Below are 15,000 nucleotides of genomic sequence, written 5' to 3' on the forward strand. Positions count from 1 at the left end.
TTTGGCTCTATTGCGACACGAGTGAGCCTGTACGCCCATTATCTCATGAATAGATGCGTCCAAGGTACAGTTTGCTTTTAACAGTATCTCAACGACCTTTAGGAACTACAGAACAGTCTATTGTAGATTAAAATTGCATAAAACTACTGACTTTTCAACCGAGAATATTACAAGGCACAATGCTTAACTCGCTGAGTGTATACAAGCGAGCTGCCATAGAACTTACTCACATCACCTATGATAGTCTCATCTCAAGTGAGAACATGAAAATGTGCTGCTAATGTATTCAGGCCGTTGATCTCCAATGTTGTGGTGCAAGTCGAGAGTTACAATTTCGCTCGAAAGCAGTAGTCGATCTGAAACACTTCAGTGGCAAATCATATCTTTGGTCCGTAATACCCGTCAAAGATCAATGATAAAGCAGCAAATGTCATGCTACCATTACCATTAACAGTTAGGGGCCTGACAGGGTAAGGATGTATGAGATAAGGGAAGGCAGGTACCCTATCCAGCTGCACAATACATATATAGAGGTAACAGTAGATTCGACAGTTTTTTGAAAGGAAGATACATAAATGGAGGAACAAGGAAAACAGGAAGGAAGATACAAATAGGTTAAGAAAATAATAGAAAACATGGCACAGTAAGTAAAGGTAGGGGCAGCTTTGTTACACTGGTGCAGAGCGCGCCTGTGTTCCCGTGCATACTCGTAGATCCTCAGGTGCATGTGTTTGAATCCTGGGGACCATCTGCATGAGGTTAGGATGCGATGTTGGGAGAGGCATCCACTGAGGTTAACGATTCTCAAAAGCCAACACCAAAGCCATGATAAATTAGGAAAATCAGACGGAGAAACAAACATAGCAGAGCGAGGCAGGTATAGATAGGCAAGATTGGGGAGGGTTTAGAATAGCGTTTCCCAACCAGGGGTGCTGAAATCAATTATAGCGGGTGCTGTGAAGTGATGCACACACACAAGATATTAGTTAGGGGTGCTGGACCGCTTAGACATGACAACAGGGGGTGCTATGGTCGGAAAAAGGTTGGGAAACGCTGGTTTAGAGGAAAGATAGAGTAGTTACAGCAAGAAGGATTAGCTGTTGCTGCATGAAGGCTAACCTTTAACCTAATTTGCCGTGACAGGCGAGCTGGCAGACCACCTGAGTGAGCTGACCCTGGGGCTGGACAAGAAGGTGAAGGGGAGGAAGCTGCCGCCTAACTACCTGTGCCACTTGTGCTTCAAGAAAGGCCACCACATCAAAGAGTGTCCGCAGGCCCGACCAAAGGGCGAGGGTCTCACGCCGTACCAGGGCAAGAAGAGGTGCTTCGGGGAGTTTAGGTGCACCAAATGTAAGAGGAAGTGGATGAGTGGCAACTCGTGGGCGAACTGCGGCCAGGAGTGTATCAAGTGTCGCATCAACGTGTATCCTCACAAGCAGGTGGGTGATCTTCCACGCAGGGCTACGGGCAACACAATGGGGAAAGGGATGGGGCGATAAACCGGGGAGAAGTGAGGGGCAGAGTGTAGCAGGGTAGGTGGGCAAGGGGTGTGGTTAGGGGAATGACAGAGTAGTGACAGCGGCAAGGGTGACACATGAAGTGGCTAAGCACACAAAGCAAAAATTGACTAACATGAGTTGAAATGGCGAGACTGTGGTGCGTGGTTCCTTGATCTGACGCTGGACTAAAGAGGTCAAGCCTGCAGGGAACGGCGCGGAGACCAGTGAACACTTGATCAGCTGCAACCACAGGGGAGGCTGGTGACGCACTACACCAAGGATGGTTTCCCTCCAGATCTACATACATAGTGTATGTAGATCTGGGTTTCCCTGACTCCTTAATTTCTTGTTACGTTTTCAACCGATTTCCTGCGACTTTCAAAAAGGCCACAGAAATTGATACCATTATTACCAAAAGCTGCTGATTCATTCATTCAAAAAGGGAAAACGCTGGAATATCCAAATATCCAACAGCAGTTAGTTATATTCCTGGTTTGTGGTGTCTATATTGCTGACAGAAGGAAAAAATGAATCTATTCATTCATTATTATTAGAATTTTTTCAACCGCAGTCAGATGTAGAGACAAGGAGTCCTCGCTGTCTAGCACACTCCAAGTGACGCGTGCTGACCAGTCCTGTGCAACACCACTACCACCACCACCACCACCACCACCACTATCATCACCACTACCACCACCACTACCACCACTACTACCACCACTACCACCACCATCACCACCACTACCGCCACCACCACCACTACCACCACCATTACTATCATTACCACTACCACCACCATCACTACCACCATCACCACCACCACCACCACCACCACCACCACCACCATCATCACCACCACTACCACCACCACCACTACCACCACCACTACCACCACCACCATCACCACCACCACCACCACTACCACCATCACCACCACCACCACCACCACCACCACCACCACCACCACCACCACTACCACCATCACCACCACCACCACCATCACCACCACTGCCACCATCACCACCACCACCACCACCACCACCACCACCACCACCACCACCACCACTACTACTTGTCACACCAAACTCAGGAACTTTTCAGCAGTCATGGTTTCTGTAAATACAGTATATATATATATATATATATATATATATATATATATATATATATATATATATATATATATATATATATATATATATATATATTTTTTTTTTTTTTTTTTTTTTTGCTTAAGAGTCGTGGGTGGAACGCCACTAATGGAGTGACCGCCACTCGCTGGCTGTCTGCAGTAGGAAAAATGTACATCGGCAGACGACAGGACAGCACAGTACGCGCTGCTCACCAGCATAACCTCACCGCTAATCAGGTTCAAAATATGCGATAGCCTATTAATCTCAAGGACAGAAATAAAATGCAAGGAAAGACAAAGACATTGCCTGAAGACACAAAATATTCCGTGTCAAGTCTGCAAGAAAGTTGTATAGAATCATGATACCTGTAAGAGACAGACAGAAGAAAAGAAAAATGTTAATACATAACTGAATGATGCACAATGTCTCTCCGCTTGAAGCTCAGACTTGTTAAGTTTTAGCCAGTGTGACGCCACCAGTGGGGAAGACAAATTGTAGGAAAGCTTCTCTCGGTCTTGAGGGAAGCGTGGGGTGTGTAGGCTTCAGTGGATGGGAGGAGGAGGAGGAAGAGGAAGAAGATGACGGGGAGGAGAAGAGAGGTTCGGTACTTACTAGTACATACGAATACTTGACAACCTCACTGCAAGGGGATAAGAGGCCCACCCGCCACCCACACCAGCAGGGAGACTCGAGCATCAATGGTTTCTCAGGACAAGGAAGAAGAAAGGAAGAAAATCAGGAAAATGATGTTTCTTTATCAGGAAAAAAAAAGAAAAAAAGATCGTGGTGTGTGTATCTAGAAGGGAAGGCAGGGGAGAGGGCCAGGGAGGGAGGGAGGGAGGAAAGGGAGAGTCTCTTTCATGAGAAACTTTCTCTCCTTGACATAACTGTTTTATGAAGTTTCATAGAGTAGACACGCACCACCACCACCACCACCACAACAACAACAGGCAGGCAGCAAGAGTCGTTCTCTCTGGCAGGGTATTTTTAGCACCTCCTCTATGCACTCTTCACACGAGACCTGCTGCTCTTACTAGCGCACCGCACTCCCTCGCACTGCCAACCTGCCTCTCCTTCTGCCCATCTCTCTAAAAAAAAGAATGTTCTGGTCTCTCACCACAACTATTTTCGAAGACCACAGAGGTGATTAGGCAGACGCTCAAGAGTGTTTCGCTTGTTAACAGTGTAGAAATCACAATAATCTGTCACAAAAAAAGGAAAAAAAAAAAGATTAAGAACCCATATAAGTTCACTAGAGGTTTTTGAATACAGTAGAGGTGTAGCCAGATATGTTTCAAAATATAGTCTTAAGTCCTTATGTGTCCGTCCCTGCCCCTGCTCTCCCCTCTCCCTGCCATGTGGTGCTTCAAGACTGCCTCGCACCCTGACCTGCCTCCCCTGCCGCATACCCTGTCATCCTTTCCTTGCCCCTTGCCTCACTTCTTCTCCAGGCTTATCTCTCCACCTTGTCTCTGTCACACTATTTCATCTCTCTTCCTCCTTCTCTCTCTCTCTCTCTCTCTCTCTCTGCTTATTTTACTATCCTTATACCCTGCCTCTCTATCTCTCTTACCCTGCCTGTCTCTCCCTGCCCAATAACATCCATACAGTATACTCTACTTCTCCGTCTCCAACCCGATCTTCACGCCCCGCCTCACTCCTGCAGAGGCCGCTGGACAAACCTGACGGGCTGGACGTGTCAGACCAGTCCAAGGTGCATCCCCAGCATCTGTGCGAGAAGTGCAAGAGTCTCGGGTACTACTGCAGGAGGGTCAACTAACGCCGCGCCTCATCCCGCTTCTTCGCTGCCCGCCTCCTCCTTCCCCCTCACTGATATGCGGCGAGCGCTCTCTCTCTCTCTCTCTCTCTCTCTCTCTCTCTCTCTCTCTCTCTCTCTCTCTGTGAAGCTCGAGCAATCAGCGTGTGTGAGAGGAGCGCGGCCTGCTGGAGGTAAACATACAAGTGAATGTTTTGTTGTTCTGTATAATTTTGGAAGTGTCAAAATGGCGTCCAGACGGCGTCCACACCTCAGGCAGTGTGTGGGGCGTCTGTCGTGGCCACACTGCTGCCCGTCGATCTGATCAAATCTGTACTAGCATTATTATTATTATTATTATTATTATTATTATTATTATTATTATTATTATCATTTATTATTTTTTTTATTATCATTTTTATGATCATTATCATCATTATTATTAATATTATTATCATAACTATTTATGAATTTTGTTTATTTTCATGTCTTACGATATATATATATATATATATATATATATATATATATATATATATATATATATATATATATATATATATATATATATATATATATATATATATATATATATATATATATATATATATATATATATATATATATATATATATATATATATATATATATATATATATATATATATATATATATATATATATATATATATATATATATATATATATATATATATATATATATATATATATATATATATATATATATATATATATATATATATATATATATATATATATATATATATATATATATATATATATATATATATATATATATATATATATATATATATATATATATATCTGAAGACGAGAAATATAGGTTCATTATGACCTTTATTACTAACGACCTGTTAGATATAAATGAAATGTAAAGTGTGTGTGTGTGTGTGTGTGTGTGTGTGTGTGTGTGTGTGTGTGTGTGTGTTACCATTTGGAAGAGATGCAGTGCTTCTCTCTGCCTTACGAATATTATTATTACTATAATCACCATTGTTATTATTATTATTATTATTATTATTATTATTATTATTATTATTATTATTATTATTATTATTATTATTATTATTATTATTATTATTATTATTACTACTACTACTATTATTATTTGTGTCGCTGTTTCCTATCATTATGAAGAAGACGAATATGTCCATGAGGAGGAGGCCGGGCGAGCATGTCCTGTTGGGGACAATGCTGCTCGTGGTGCTTCTGTAGGTCTGTCTGTCTCTGTGTACGATATTCATGCATGATTGTAAAATATTTCACCAAGGTAGACTTGATATGTATTTGTTATCTCTCTTTTCATGGATGCCGCTTTGCTGTTTAGGTGTCTATGACTGTTTATACATTTTGAGCTCCATTCTCTTTTCATTTACTTATTTTTCATCTCTGTTTTCTCTTTAAAGTACATAATATTAGGGGCCTCCCTGAGAGCTGAGGGACGCCCTTTAGCTGTCAGCGGGCGGCGGTGCTGAACACTGGTGCTAGTAGTCAAATAAGGATCCTCGCTTGGGCTCAGGCACACCCGCCTGTCCATCCGCCTGCTTCTTGTGCATCCACCACGCCCCAGACCCCGAACACTGACCACGCCAGACCCTTTCCTCAAACGTTTCCACATGTTTCGTGATTACTTTCTAATAGATTCCAAGAGAAGCTTCCGGGGATTCCAAATGTGTTCATACGTTTGTAGCGATAAAATTTTACTCTGCAGCGTTAGTGAGGAAGGAAAAGGCAGAATGGGAGTCCGACTAATTAGTTATGACAGTCATGATGAGAGAACAACGCGTTTGCAAGCACGGGACCCGAACCAACCGCATCGCTGTGTTCCTCTCACCGCTCGCCAGGTCTTGCCGTCTCTCATGCCACACAGACCAGGCATCCATCTTCACCTCCAATAGTCTGGAACACAGCGCCACATCTTCACCACTTTCAAATGACTCAAGTTGAAGTTACGAAGATTTTTAAGGATATTTCTAAGATACTCTTGAAAGATTTCTACTTTATCGACAGGAGCAACACTCTTGAGAAGCCGGTCTTGGAAAATAGTCGTGGTCAGAAAGTGTAGCGTTTGAGAATACAGGCTCTTTAACCACCAAATGCTAAATGAAAATCCTAATCCTTTGTCCACACATACACCCCGCCCCTCCCACCACATAGACACCTCATTCCCCCTTCACTAAAACGCAGATACCCCCTCCCTCGGCCCTCCAAAAGACACACACAGACACTGAACTATGAGGCAAATTAACAATGCTAATATGCAGTCATGGCATGCTGAAAATGCACACTACATGCATGAAATTATGTAAAGAATGTGTGTGTGTGTGTGTGTGTGTGTGTGTGTGTGTGTGTGTGTGTGTGTGTGTGTGTGTGTGTGTGTGTCTGTGTCACGTATTCAGAATTGCTTGATTCTCTCACTATGACTTTCTTTGAAGGTTAGGGAAATAATTTACTGGAATTACCAAGAGTTTTTCTACTGCTGATAATGTAGATGTTTTATTGCTCCACCATTAGAACCGCAAAAGCATCCTTAAAAAACTCGTCATTTCAACTAAGACCTTTTAAAAGTACTCGAGAGGAGGGGCAGAAGTGTCTTGGTGGTGGTTGTGGAAGTGGTGGTGGTGGTGGTGGTGGTGAATGCACAAGAGCTCGGTAATGGTAATGGTGTGGAATATGTTTGTCAGCCTGTAGCCTATTGAGTGTACTGTAATATAAGGCTGATGTTGTGTGTTGTCGACCTCGTGTGGTAATAATACTAATTAGCGTACATCGTAATATACAACGTGCAATACTTTCGCTACTCTCCTCCCGTTTTGCAATGAGCCAAGCTGAGCAGTGATGTTATTATTGTTATTATTATTATTACTATCATTATTATTATTGCTAGTACCATTATTATTATTGCTGACATTATTAACATTAACTCCTTCAGTATTGAGACACATTTTTACCATGAGTTTTGTGTACGATTAGACCATTTTATTGACACAAGGAAGGGTCTGTGGAGGTCAGAAGATTAATGGCCACACTTTTCACTGTTTTAATCCTCACATAAGTTTCTGAAGCTGTAGAAAATCGCCAGAGAGTAACCGGAATGAATATGGAAACACGGCATGGTACTGAAGGGGGTTAATGGGTATTTTCCTAAGCAAATTAACACGGCTTACCTATGCTCGTGAAAAAAAGAGTAATTATCCTTTGTGTTCTTTATTTTCAACGTGATTGACTCCATTCACTTACAGCAAAAGGAGGGCAGCTGCTGACTATGGCATGGACTAACGTGGCAACGATAACTGACCTACATAAATACTAGTACGTGTGTGTGTGTGTGTGTGTGTGTGTTCATTGCAGCAACAATTATTATTATCTCTACTCTTCTTCACCCTTAGCCGCGGTTTCACAGTGGTCTTCACTGTTACTGTAAGTTTTCGAATGTTCGCCTATGTGTTAGTAATGGGCTCACGTCTGTACGAATGTTACAGTACAGTACGCACGTGTACAGGATGAATGGCTGCCTCTGTAACAGTTTCATTTATGTATAACTTGTAATGTTGTGGGTTCTCTTATTTCATATGTATATTTCGAGTGATGATGATGATGTCGGCAGCAAGGCATTCGTGGGAAGTGACTGTTTGTTCTCGAGGCGTTCGCTTGTGCTGGGTTGCCCCGCCCCCTCGTGTGACGTCACCCGTAAACACGATTATGCTCCACGCTTCGTTAAAGACGCGCCCTCTCTCATCTTGGGACACTCTCTCTCTCTCTCTCTCTCTCTCTCTCTCTCTCTCACACACACACACACACACACACACACTACAAGTAAGTAGTAGTACATGTATTGCGTCACAGTGTCCTTCGTCCTCCCGTCGTCCTTGACACACCGCCAGCTGTAATGGAGACAAATACCGTGACGGGACTGAAACATTACCGCCAGCTTGATTGGGCTTGCCAAGGATCATGCGCATTGCCAAACGTTTACGTACTTGTCTTATCTCGACCACTTCTAACACGCTGTACGGAAAATTGTTAGCGTTTTTTATAGCGTGTATATATATATATATATATATATATATATATATATATATATATATATATATATATATATATATATATATATATATATAATTATTTGATACTGGTGGTAGTCCAATGGGGATTTTTACAATATCAGTGAGAAAACCCGCTACAAGTTCCCAGCTGATCATTGTGTAGTACTCAAAGACAATGCGCATGAGAGAATACGTTTCAAAATCCGTGGTGAGGTTTTTGTAAGTACTTGAGGCATTAGCGGCAGTAGTGGCGGCGCGGCGCACGAAAGCTTTCTTTAAATAAGTGTGAGTATGAAATGTCACTCATCAGTGTGCGATATGCTTTGTGTGCATGGAGGCGGGTTAGAAGATGGTATGCGTACTGATTCCTCACCAGATTGATGGAGCGTCTGAAGGACTAGTTTTTGTAAACATGTGGTGGCGGAGGCAGATATGTGCTGCGGCCGAGGGGAGTAACAAGGCTAAAATTAACCATCTGACCGACTTCACCCACCCTTCTGCTCCGCCTTTTCCTGTTTCCCTTCTCGCTGCACCAACATCACGTGTATCTGTGCGTTGTACGAATCTGAATCTCCCCAGATAGAATGGTCTGCTTTCCTTCAGCAAGCAGACGAGTTTCTTAACAAGGAGTCTTTCGCGAACGTTCATCTGTGATGCCTTGGTGCCATTATGCTCAGAGAAAGTTTCCATATTTTTTTAGCTAGATTACGATGTTCAATAGTCGTAGCTTTCTGATCTTCTATCATGAGGCTATTGATTGTGTACACATCCTTAGACTCTTACTCGTACTAGCAATGCACACACCAAAGAAGAAACATATAGTCAATAACACCTCAGGAATTCCGACTAAGACTTTTATTAGGCATATTGAGAGGTTTGTGTCACGGGCCGCCGCTGAATTGCTGCTAGGCTGAAGGCTGGCAGTGGCAGGCTTGGTGAACTGTTCCTGCAACGCCTCAAACCCGTGTGCGCCTTATCTCGACTGTCTTTCACAGGCTCCGGTAGATGTCTTAAATATTTTCAAGAGCATCTTCATCTTGCTATTGATAGTTCATCACTGATTCTACATCATCAATGGGAAATAATAATAATAATAATTAAACAATAGAAAAATTCGAGAGAGTTCGGGTATTCATGTCTGTGGTCATTGTTAAGTCTTCATTAACGAAGGGAAAAAAGGTTGCAAAATATAGGTTTTACAACAGAGCGTTGAGGGTGCAGCAGGAAGTAGGGTACACAGCCAGCAGGCGGGCCAGGGTACGGCTATACGCAGTCTCACTGAATGCGGAGCAGACTCTAATCTCTGGTCAGTATATGCAGCACTGACGCAGAGATTGCATGGGCACTGCTGGGGCATTCAACTGACGCCACGGTGGTGAGTGTGTGGCAGGTGAAGGCAGTGGCAGGTACACTGCACACCGGGAAAAGATATATATGTGCAGGGCTCACGCTGAGCTGCTCAGAGCACTCTTCTTTCCGTGTTCTGAAAGACTGCACGCTCATCATGACTGTCTTCGGAGGCCACAGAGGTGGCTAGCCGAGTTCTCAAGAGCGTTTCTTCTGTTGATAGTAAAAAAAAAAACTTGTTAGTCTGTCACTAGAGTCATAAAAACAAAAAAAAAAAAATATGTAACTCAATTAGAGCGTTGTGAATGCAATGGGGATGCGGCGCAGATGTGTTTCAGAATATTGTTCCAGTCTCATAAGACTTGGAGTTTTAGTATATATACTGAGTATAACCTAATAAGAGTACAACTTCGGTCAGAGCCAGCAGCCAGCAGAGTAGCTGCCTGTGTAATTAACTGGCCGATAAAAAGAAAAAATATACTTTTACCTCGTCACTGCTAGGGGTACTGTGCGACACGCTGACAAAGTATGCACGAGGAAACGACGCTGAGAGGCAGGATACCTGAAGGACATACACTATACTGAAGAGTTACACGGTTCGCAAACCACACAGATATCATGGAAAAAAAAAAAAACTTGACCCGAGAGGCGGACTGTGCACGCTAGAACAGCCATGCTTTGTAAAGACAGACCGATTGAGCGAACAAACCAGAAAGAGAGAGAGAGAGAGAGAGAGAGAGAGCAGCGCAAGAGTCTGCCAGGGCGCGGGGCTCCTCGTCAAAGCCCAAACATTTCCAAGGCGGGGAGGCAGCACCCGGTGTGGTGTGCCGTACTTAAGAAAATGTTCCTTGTTCCTCTTTACTTGTTCTCTTGCTGGAAGAAAGCACATTTTTCTTCCTATCCCTTTCCTGGCTTTTATCTCATCTGGGTTAGAATAGAAGTTTCTTGTTAGTTGCCTAATATTGGATCAACCGTTTTCCTGATCGTAGTAGTAGTAGTAGTAGTAGTAGTAGTAGTAGTAGTAGTAGTAGTAGTAGTAGTAGCAGCAGTAGTAGCAGCAGTAGTTGTAGCAGTAGCAGCAGTAGAATTAGTAGTACTGAAAACACGTACCGTTAATTCTTGTCCTCCGTTCCTCTTCCCTTCTTTTCCCGCCCTGTCCTGCTGCGCCCCGCCACTAAATAGTAATAAGAAGTGATGTTCGTTGGTCACGTTCTTGGAGAATGTAGACTGTAAGGTGACGACAACCTTTTTCTTTATTACACCATTAAGCCCATTACTAACATAGAGCCTTTAACCCCTTCAGCACTGGAACACATTTTTACCATGAAATTTGTGTACGATTAGACCATTTTATTGACATTAGGAAAGGTCTGTGGAGGTCAGAAGATTAATGGCCACAATCCTCACTATTTTAGTCTCACACTTGAGTTTCTGAAGCTGTATAGATCACCAAATAGTAAGAGGAATGAATATAAAAACGCGTCATGGTACTGAAGAGGTTAAGTTTAGAAGATAACCATTTTTTTTTCTTTCCTTCCTTGATGAAGATCCAATTAAGAAAATGACTTCCCCTTTAAACATGTGATTCCATTTCCCATCACTTGATCCCATGTTAGTCACAATGGAATCCATATGTTGGCTCGATTCATTTACGCACTTTTCTTATGCGTAATACCCTTCCAAATGAGCATTCTAATTTTGTTTCTTTCACTGTACTGTTTTGCCACACGAATAAAAAAGTCAATAAATGTAACTGATAGAAAATTGATGTGACTAAATGTGCGTGTGAAATGAGCCTTTACTCCATCATTTCACAACTTTTGTTTCCCTTGAAGAGAGAGAAACAAGTCAAGATCAGAGGGAGGAATAAAAAAAAAAAAAAAAAAAAAACGAAAAAGGAAAATCACCGTCCCGTCCTGCATGTTTCTAGCCAAGGCGTTCGACCGCGCGGCGCTTACTGTAAACAAACAAGCGCCTCGGCGTGACCTTAGTAGAGTACCTAGCTGTTGCGTTGCGGCGTTGGCGATCACCGTTGTGCCTTATGTAGGTTAGTGGGTGGTTCGTGAGTACTGGTAGGGAGGTCGTCGCCTTGTACTGTAGAGGTGACGTGCAGGGGAAAAAAAAAAAGATCAGTGCTGCTATTATAGGGAACTTGACTGATAGGAAAAATTGAGTCAGTATGTATGTTTTGTGTTTTTCTTATAAATGAATTACAGTGTACCCTCTGGAATATGCACGGGGCGAGCGGTGTCAGAAGGCTGGGGAATGCGTGGTAGTTAGTGGTCGTAGTACAATCCTAACTTGATGAAGGAGTTGTACTACAGTCGTAAACAGTTTCACAAAGCTTCTGTGAAAGTAACGTCGCTGTTTGTAAGATGTTTTGGTCCACCCTGCCTCTGCTCTTGCCATTTGCCTCTGTCTCACCTTCCCTCTGCTGTACCGCCTCTAAGCATTGTTATCACGTACTTAACCTAACCCAGCCTTATCTAACCTGCCAATCCAATCTTGCTTAATCTAACTTAACCCTAACCTAACTTAGAGGTCTATTGGGCTGCTAGCTACTTAACTTAATCTAACGTAACTCAACCTACCCAAAGTTTACTTACCTAACCTTACTTTAAGGTAACCTAAGATGTCTTGACTTAACTAACCTTACCTTAAAGTAACCTAACCCAACGTTATATCACCAAACGTAACTTTACTTAGAATCAAAGTTAATATTAACTGACGTAACATTACTTTAATGTAACCAACCTAACCCATCCTTACTGTATTAAACCTTTGTCTGTTATTCAGCACATCTTTCTTGAATCACTTAACACTCTCGGACATCTTTTTCTGTTCTACAACCATCCCCAATCGTTCAACTGGCTAGAAATTGTGAAATTAATTATTTTTAATATCAACCTTTTTGCAGCTGTTTGTAAACGTTTCGTACATTACCTCTTCTGCTGTTAATTCTTTCATATCCCCTTGAAAGGATTAACTTGACCTTACTTTATCGTAACATAACCAAACCAATCATACCTAACCTAATAACACCAAACAGAATCAAACCTAACTTTACTTAACTTAGCGATGCCTCAATCCTTAATTCCTCACCTAACGAGGCCACACGACGCATGACTTAACCTTACGTAACGCACTCTAACCCAATGCTCACTGCGCTGCACTAATGGCACGAGTACTTAACTGGCAGACTCCCACCCTCTGCTTTCTCATCAAGGGCGGGGAGGAGTAATGGCAGAGGTAATGGTAGCGGCGGCGGCGGGGACGGTGGTGGTCGACAGAATACACAGCAGAGAGGAAGAAAAATGAAAAGCACGAATGTATTATACGAATCTGCATGAATTCCCTCGCAGCGCCTAACTCTTTTGTTCTCCCCTGTCCTTGCCTCCCGCTTTCAAACTCCGAGCTGACTAAATGAAGAATACTTATCATGCAGCAGATTACAGATCATCTAGACTGGCTCTCTGGGATTATATATTGTGTTAGATTATGTTATAGGTTATAGGTATCCTTTCATCTCCCTCCATCTCCCTCCCATTGTTCCCAGCACCTCCACGGCTCGTCCTGTCGGTGGTGCATATCAAGAGGCATGACGTCAGTTGTTTACAGCGTCACACACTCTTGAGGGGCTGTGGAAAGAGGTCTTAAGTCTCTCTCTCTCTCTCTCTCTCTCTCTCTCTCTCTCTCTCTCTCTCTCTCGTGAAGATTTTGTTGTTTTTGTCATCGTCGTGGTCGTCATTGATGTTGTTGTTGTGGTCGTTGTTATCATCATTAGTGTGGGGAGGTAGTGACGCGTTGTGGAGGGTGGAGGAGGACACACTTACGGACTGCTAGGCGAACACTTTACTCCTGACTGGTGTCGTGAAGTCAGCCGTGAAGTGTTCGCCTACTCGTACCTACTCGTGCCTGCCAGTCCGTGTTCCATTCGCCACCTTCCACAGCGTTGTTATTATTATCGTTATTATTATTGTTATTGTTATTATTATTATTATTATTATTATTATTATTATTATTATTATTATCATTATTATTATTATTATTATTATTATTATTATTATTATTATTATTATTATTATTATTATTATTATTATTATTATTATTATTATCATTAACATCATCGTTGTTATTCGATTTATCTTTGTCACTGCTGCTGCTGCTACAACAACAACAACAACAACAACTGCTACTACTACTACTACTACTACTACTACTACTACTACTACTACTACTACTACTACTACTACCATCATCAACTATATTCTACCTTTTCATCACCACCACCATTACCACCAACACCACCACCATCACTACCGCCACATTTGGGACTCGTGTCAGTATTAGGATAAGTACCTCTTCCTACTTCCACTCCTGCAGCTTCTCCTCCACCACTGATGACGCGTTACGACGAAAAAAAAGAGAAGAAAAAAAAATAATAGTAATGACTTTTTTCATCCTCTCTCATCGCCGCAACGTTGCATCTGCTGTTATCTTCTGACTTCTACCGCTATCTTCACCCTAACTGCTCTTTTGATGTTGCTAACTGCATGCCTACCAACCTCCCGCGGCTTCACTGCAAAAGACTCTGTACCTTCACCCCTATTCTGCCCACCTATTCAATGCAAGAATTAACCAGTATTCTCAAACATTCGTCCCTTTCTCCGGTAAACTCTGAAACTCCCTACCTCCTCTTGTATTTGCTCCTTCCTGTGACCTCTCATTCTGTTTTGGCTACTGGAACATAAGTAGCTCTCTTTTCTTTCTTTTCTGTCTCTTGTTACCCTTTCCCAATGCCCGTCTTACATCTAGAAAATAAAATAATAAGATCGACCACCATATCAAGAGGGGGAGAAAGGTGGCTCGCGTGGTGCTTCAAGGCTTCCATCTGGTGCCTTTAGTTAGTGGTGAAGAGGCACGTTAGGTTACCAGCAGTCGAGGGCGAGGTGTTAATACTTGTCATGAGTGGCGCTACGATAAGTCATGTATACGATAAAGCTGGAAAGTTAGTGCAGAGAAGATAGGAAAGGATAGACAAGGGTTGGTTAAGATGGACGGTGAGGGGTGAGGAAAAGAAAGGAAGGAGGAAGTGAGAGGAAGAGAGAAAAAAAAAGGGAAGTAAAGGAAAGGAAAAGAAAGAAGAAAAGAAAATTAAATGAAGAGCAAGAAAGGAGA

At 42.5% G+C, this 15,000-nt stretch overlaps 1 protein-coding gene and 1 long non-coding RNA gene across 2 annotated transcripts in view; one reads left to right on the forward strand and one right to left on the reverse strand.

The window, feature by feature from the left end:
- LOC123511466 (zinc finger CCHC domain-containing protein 24-like) overlaps positions 1-4,840 on the forward strand; it is a 14,892-nt gene extending 10,052 nt beyond the window's left edge. Inside the window, exons 3-4 of the mRNA XM_045267389.1 lie at positions 1,144-1,439; positions 4,299-4,840. Coding sequence (XP_045123324.1) covers positions 1,144-1,439; positions 4,299-4,412 — 410 coding nt within the window. The 3' untranslated portion in view covers positions 4,413-4,840. The remainder of the gene's footprint in view (positions 1-1,143; positions 1,440-4,298) is intronic.
- Positions 4,841-6,730: 1,890 nt separating this feature from the next.
- LOC123511468 lies at positions 6,731-8,116 on the reverse strand. Its single transcript, XR_006676810.1, has 2 exons — positions 7,746-8,116; positions 6,731-6,811 (listed from the first exon to the last, which is right to left on the reverse strand). It is a non-coding gene; the product is annotated as an uncharacterized LOC123511468 (long non-coding RNA).
- Between the last annotated feature and the right edge of the window lie 6,884 nt (positions 8,117-15,000).

This window comes from Portunus trituberculatus, chromosome 31 (assembly GCF_017591435.1).
Source record: "Portunus trituberculatus isolate SZX2019 chromosome 31, ASM1759143v1, whole genome shotgun sequence".
Classification (NCBI taxonomy): Eukaryota; Metazoa; Arthropoda; class Malacostraca; order Decapoda; family Portunidae; genus Portunus; species Portunus trituberculatus.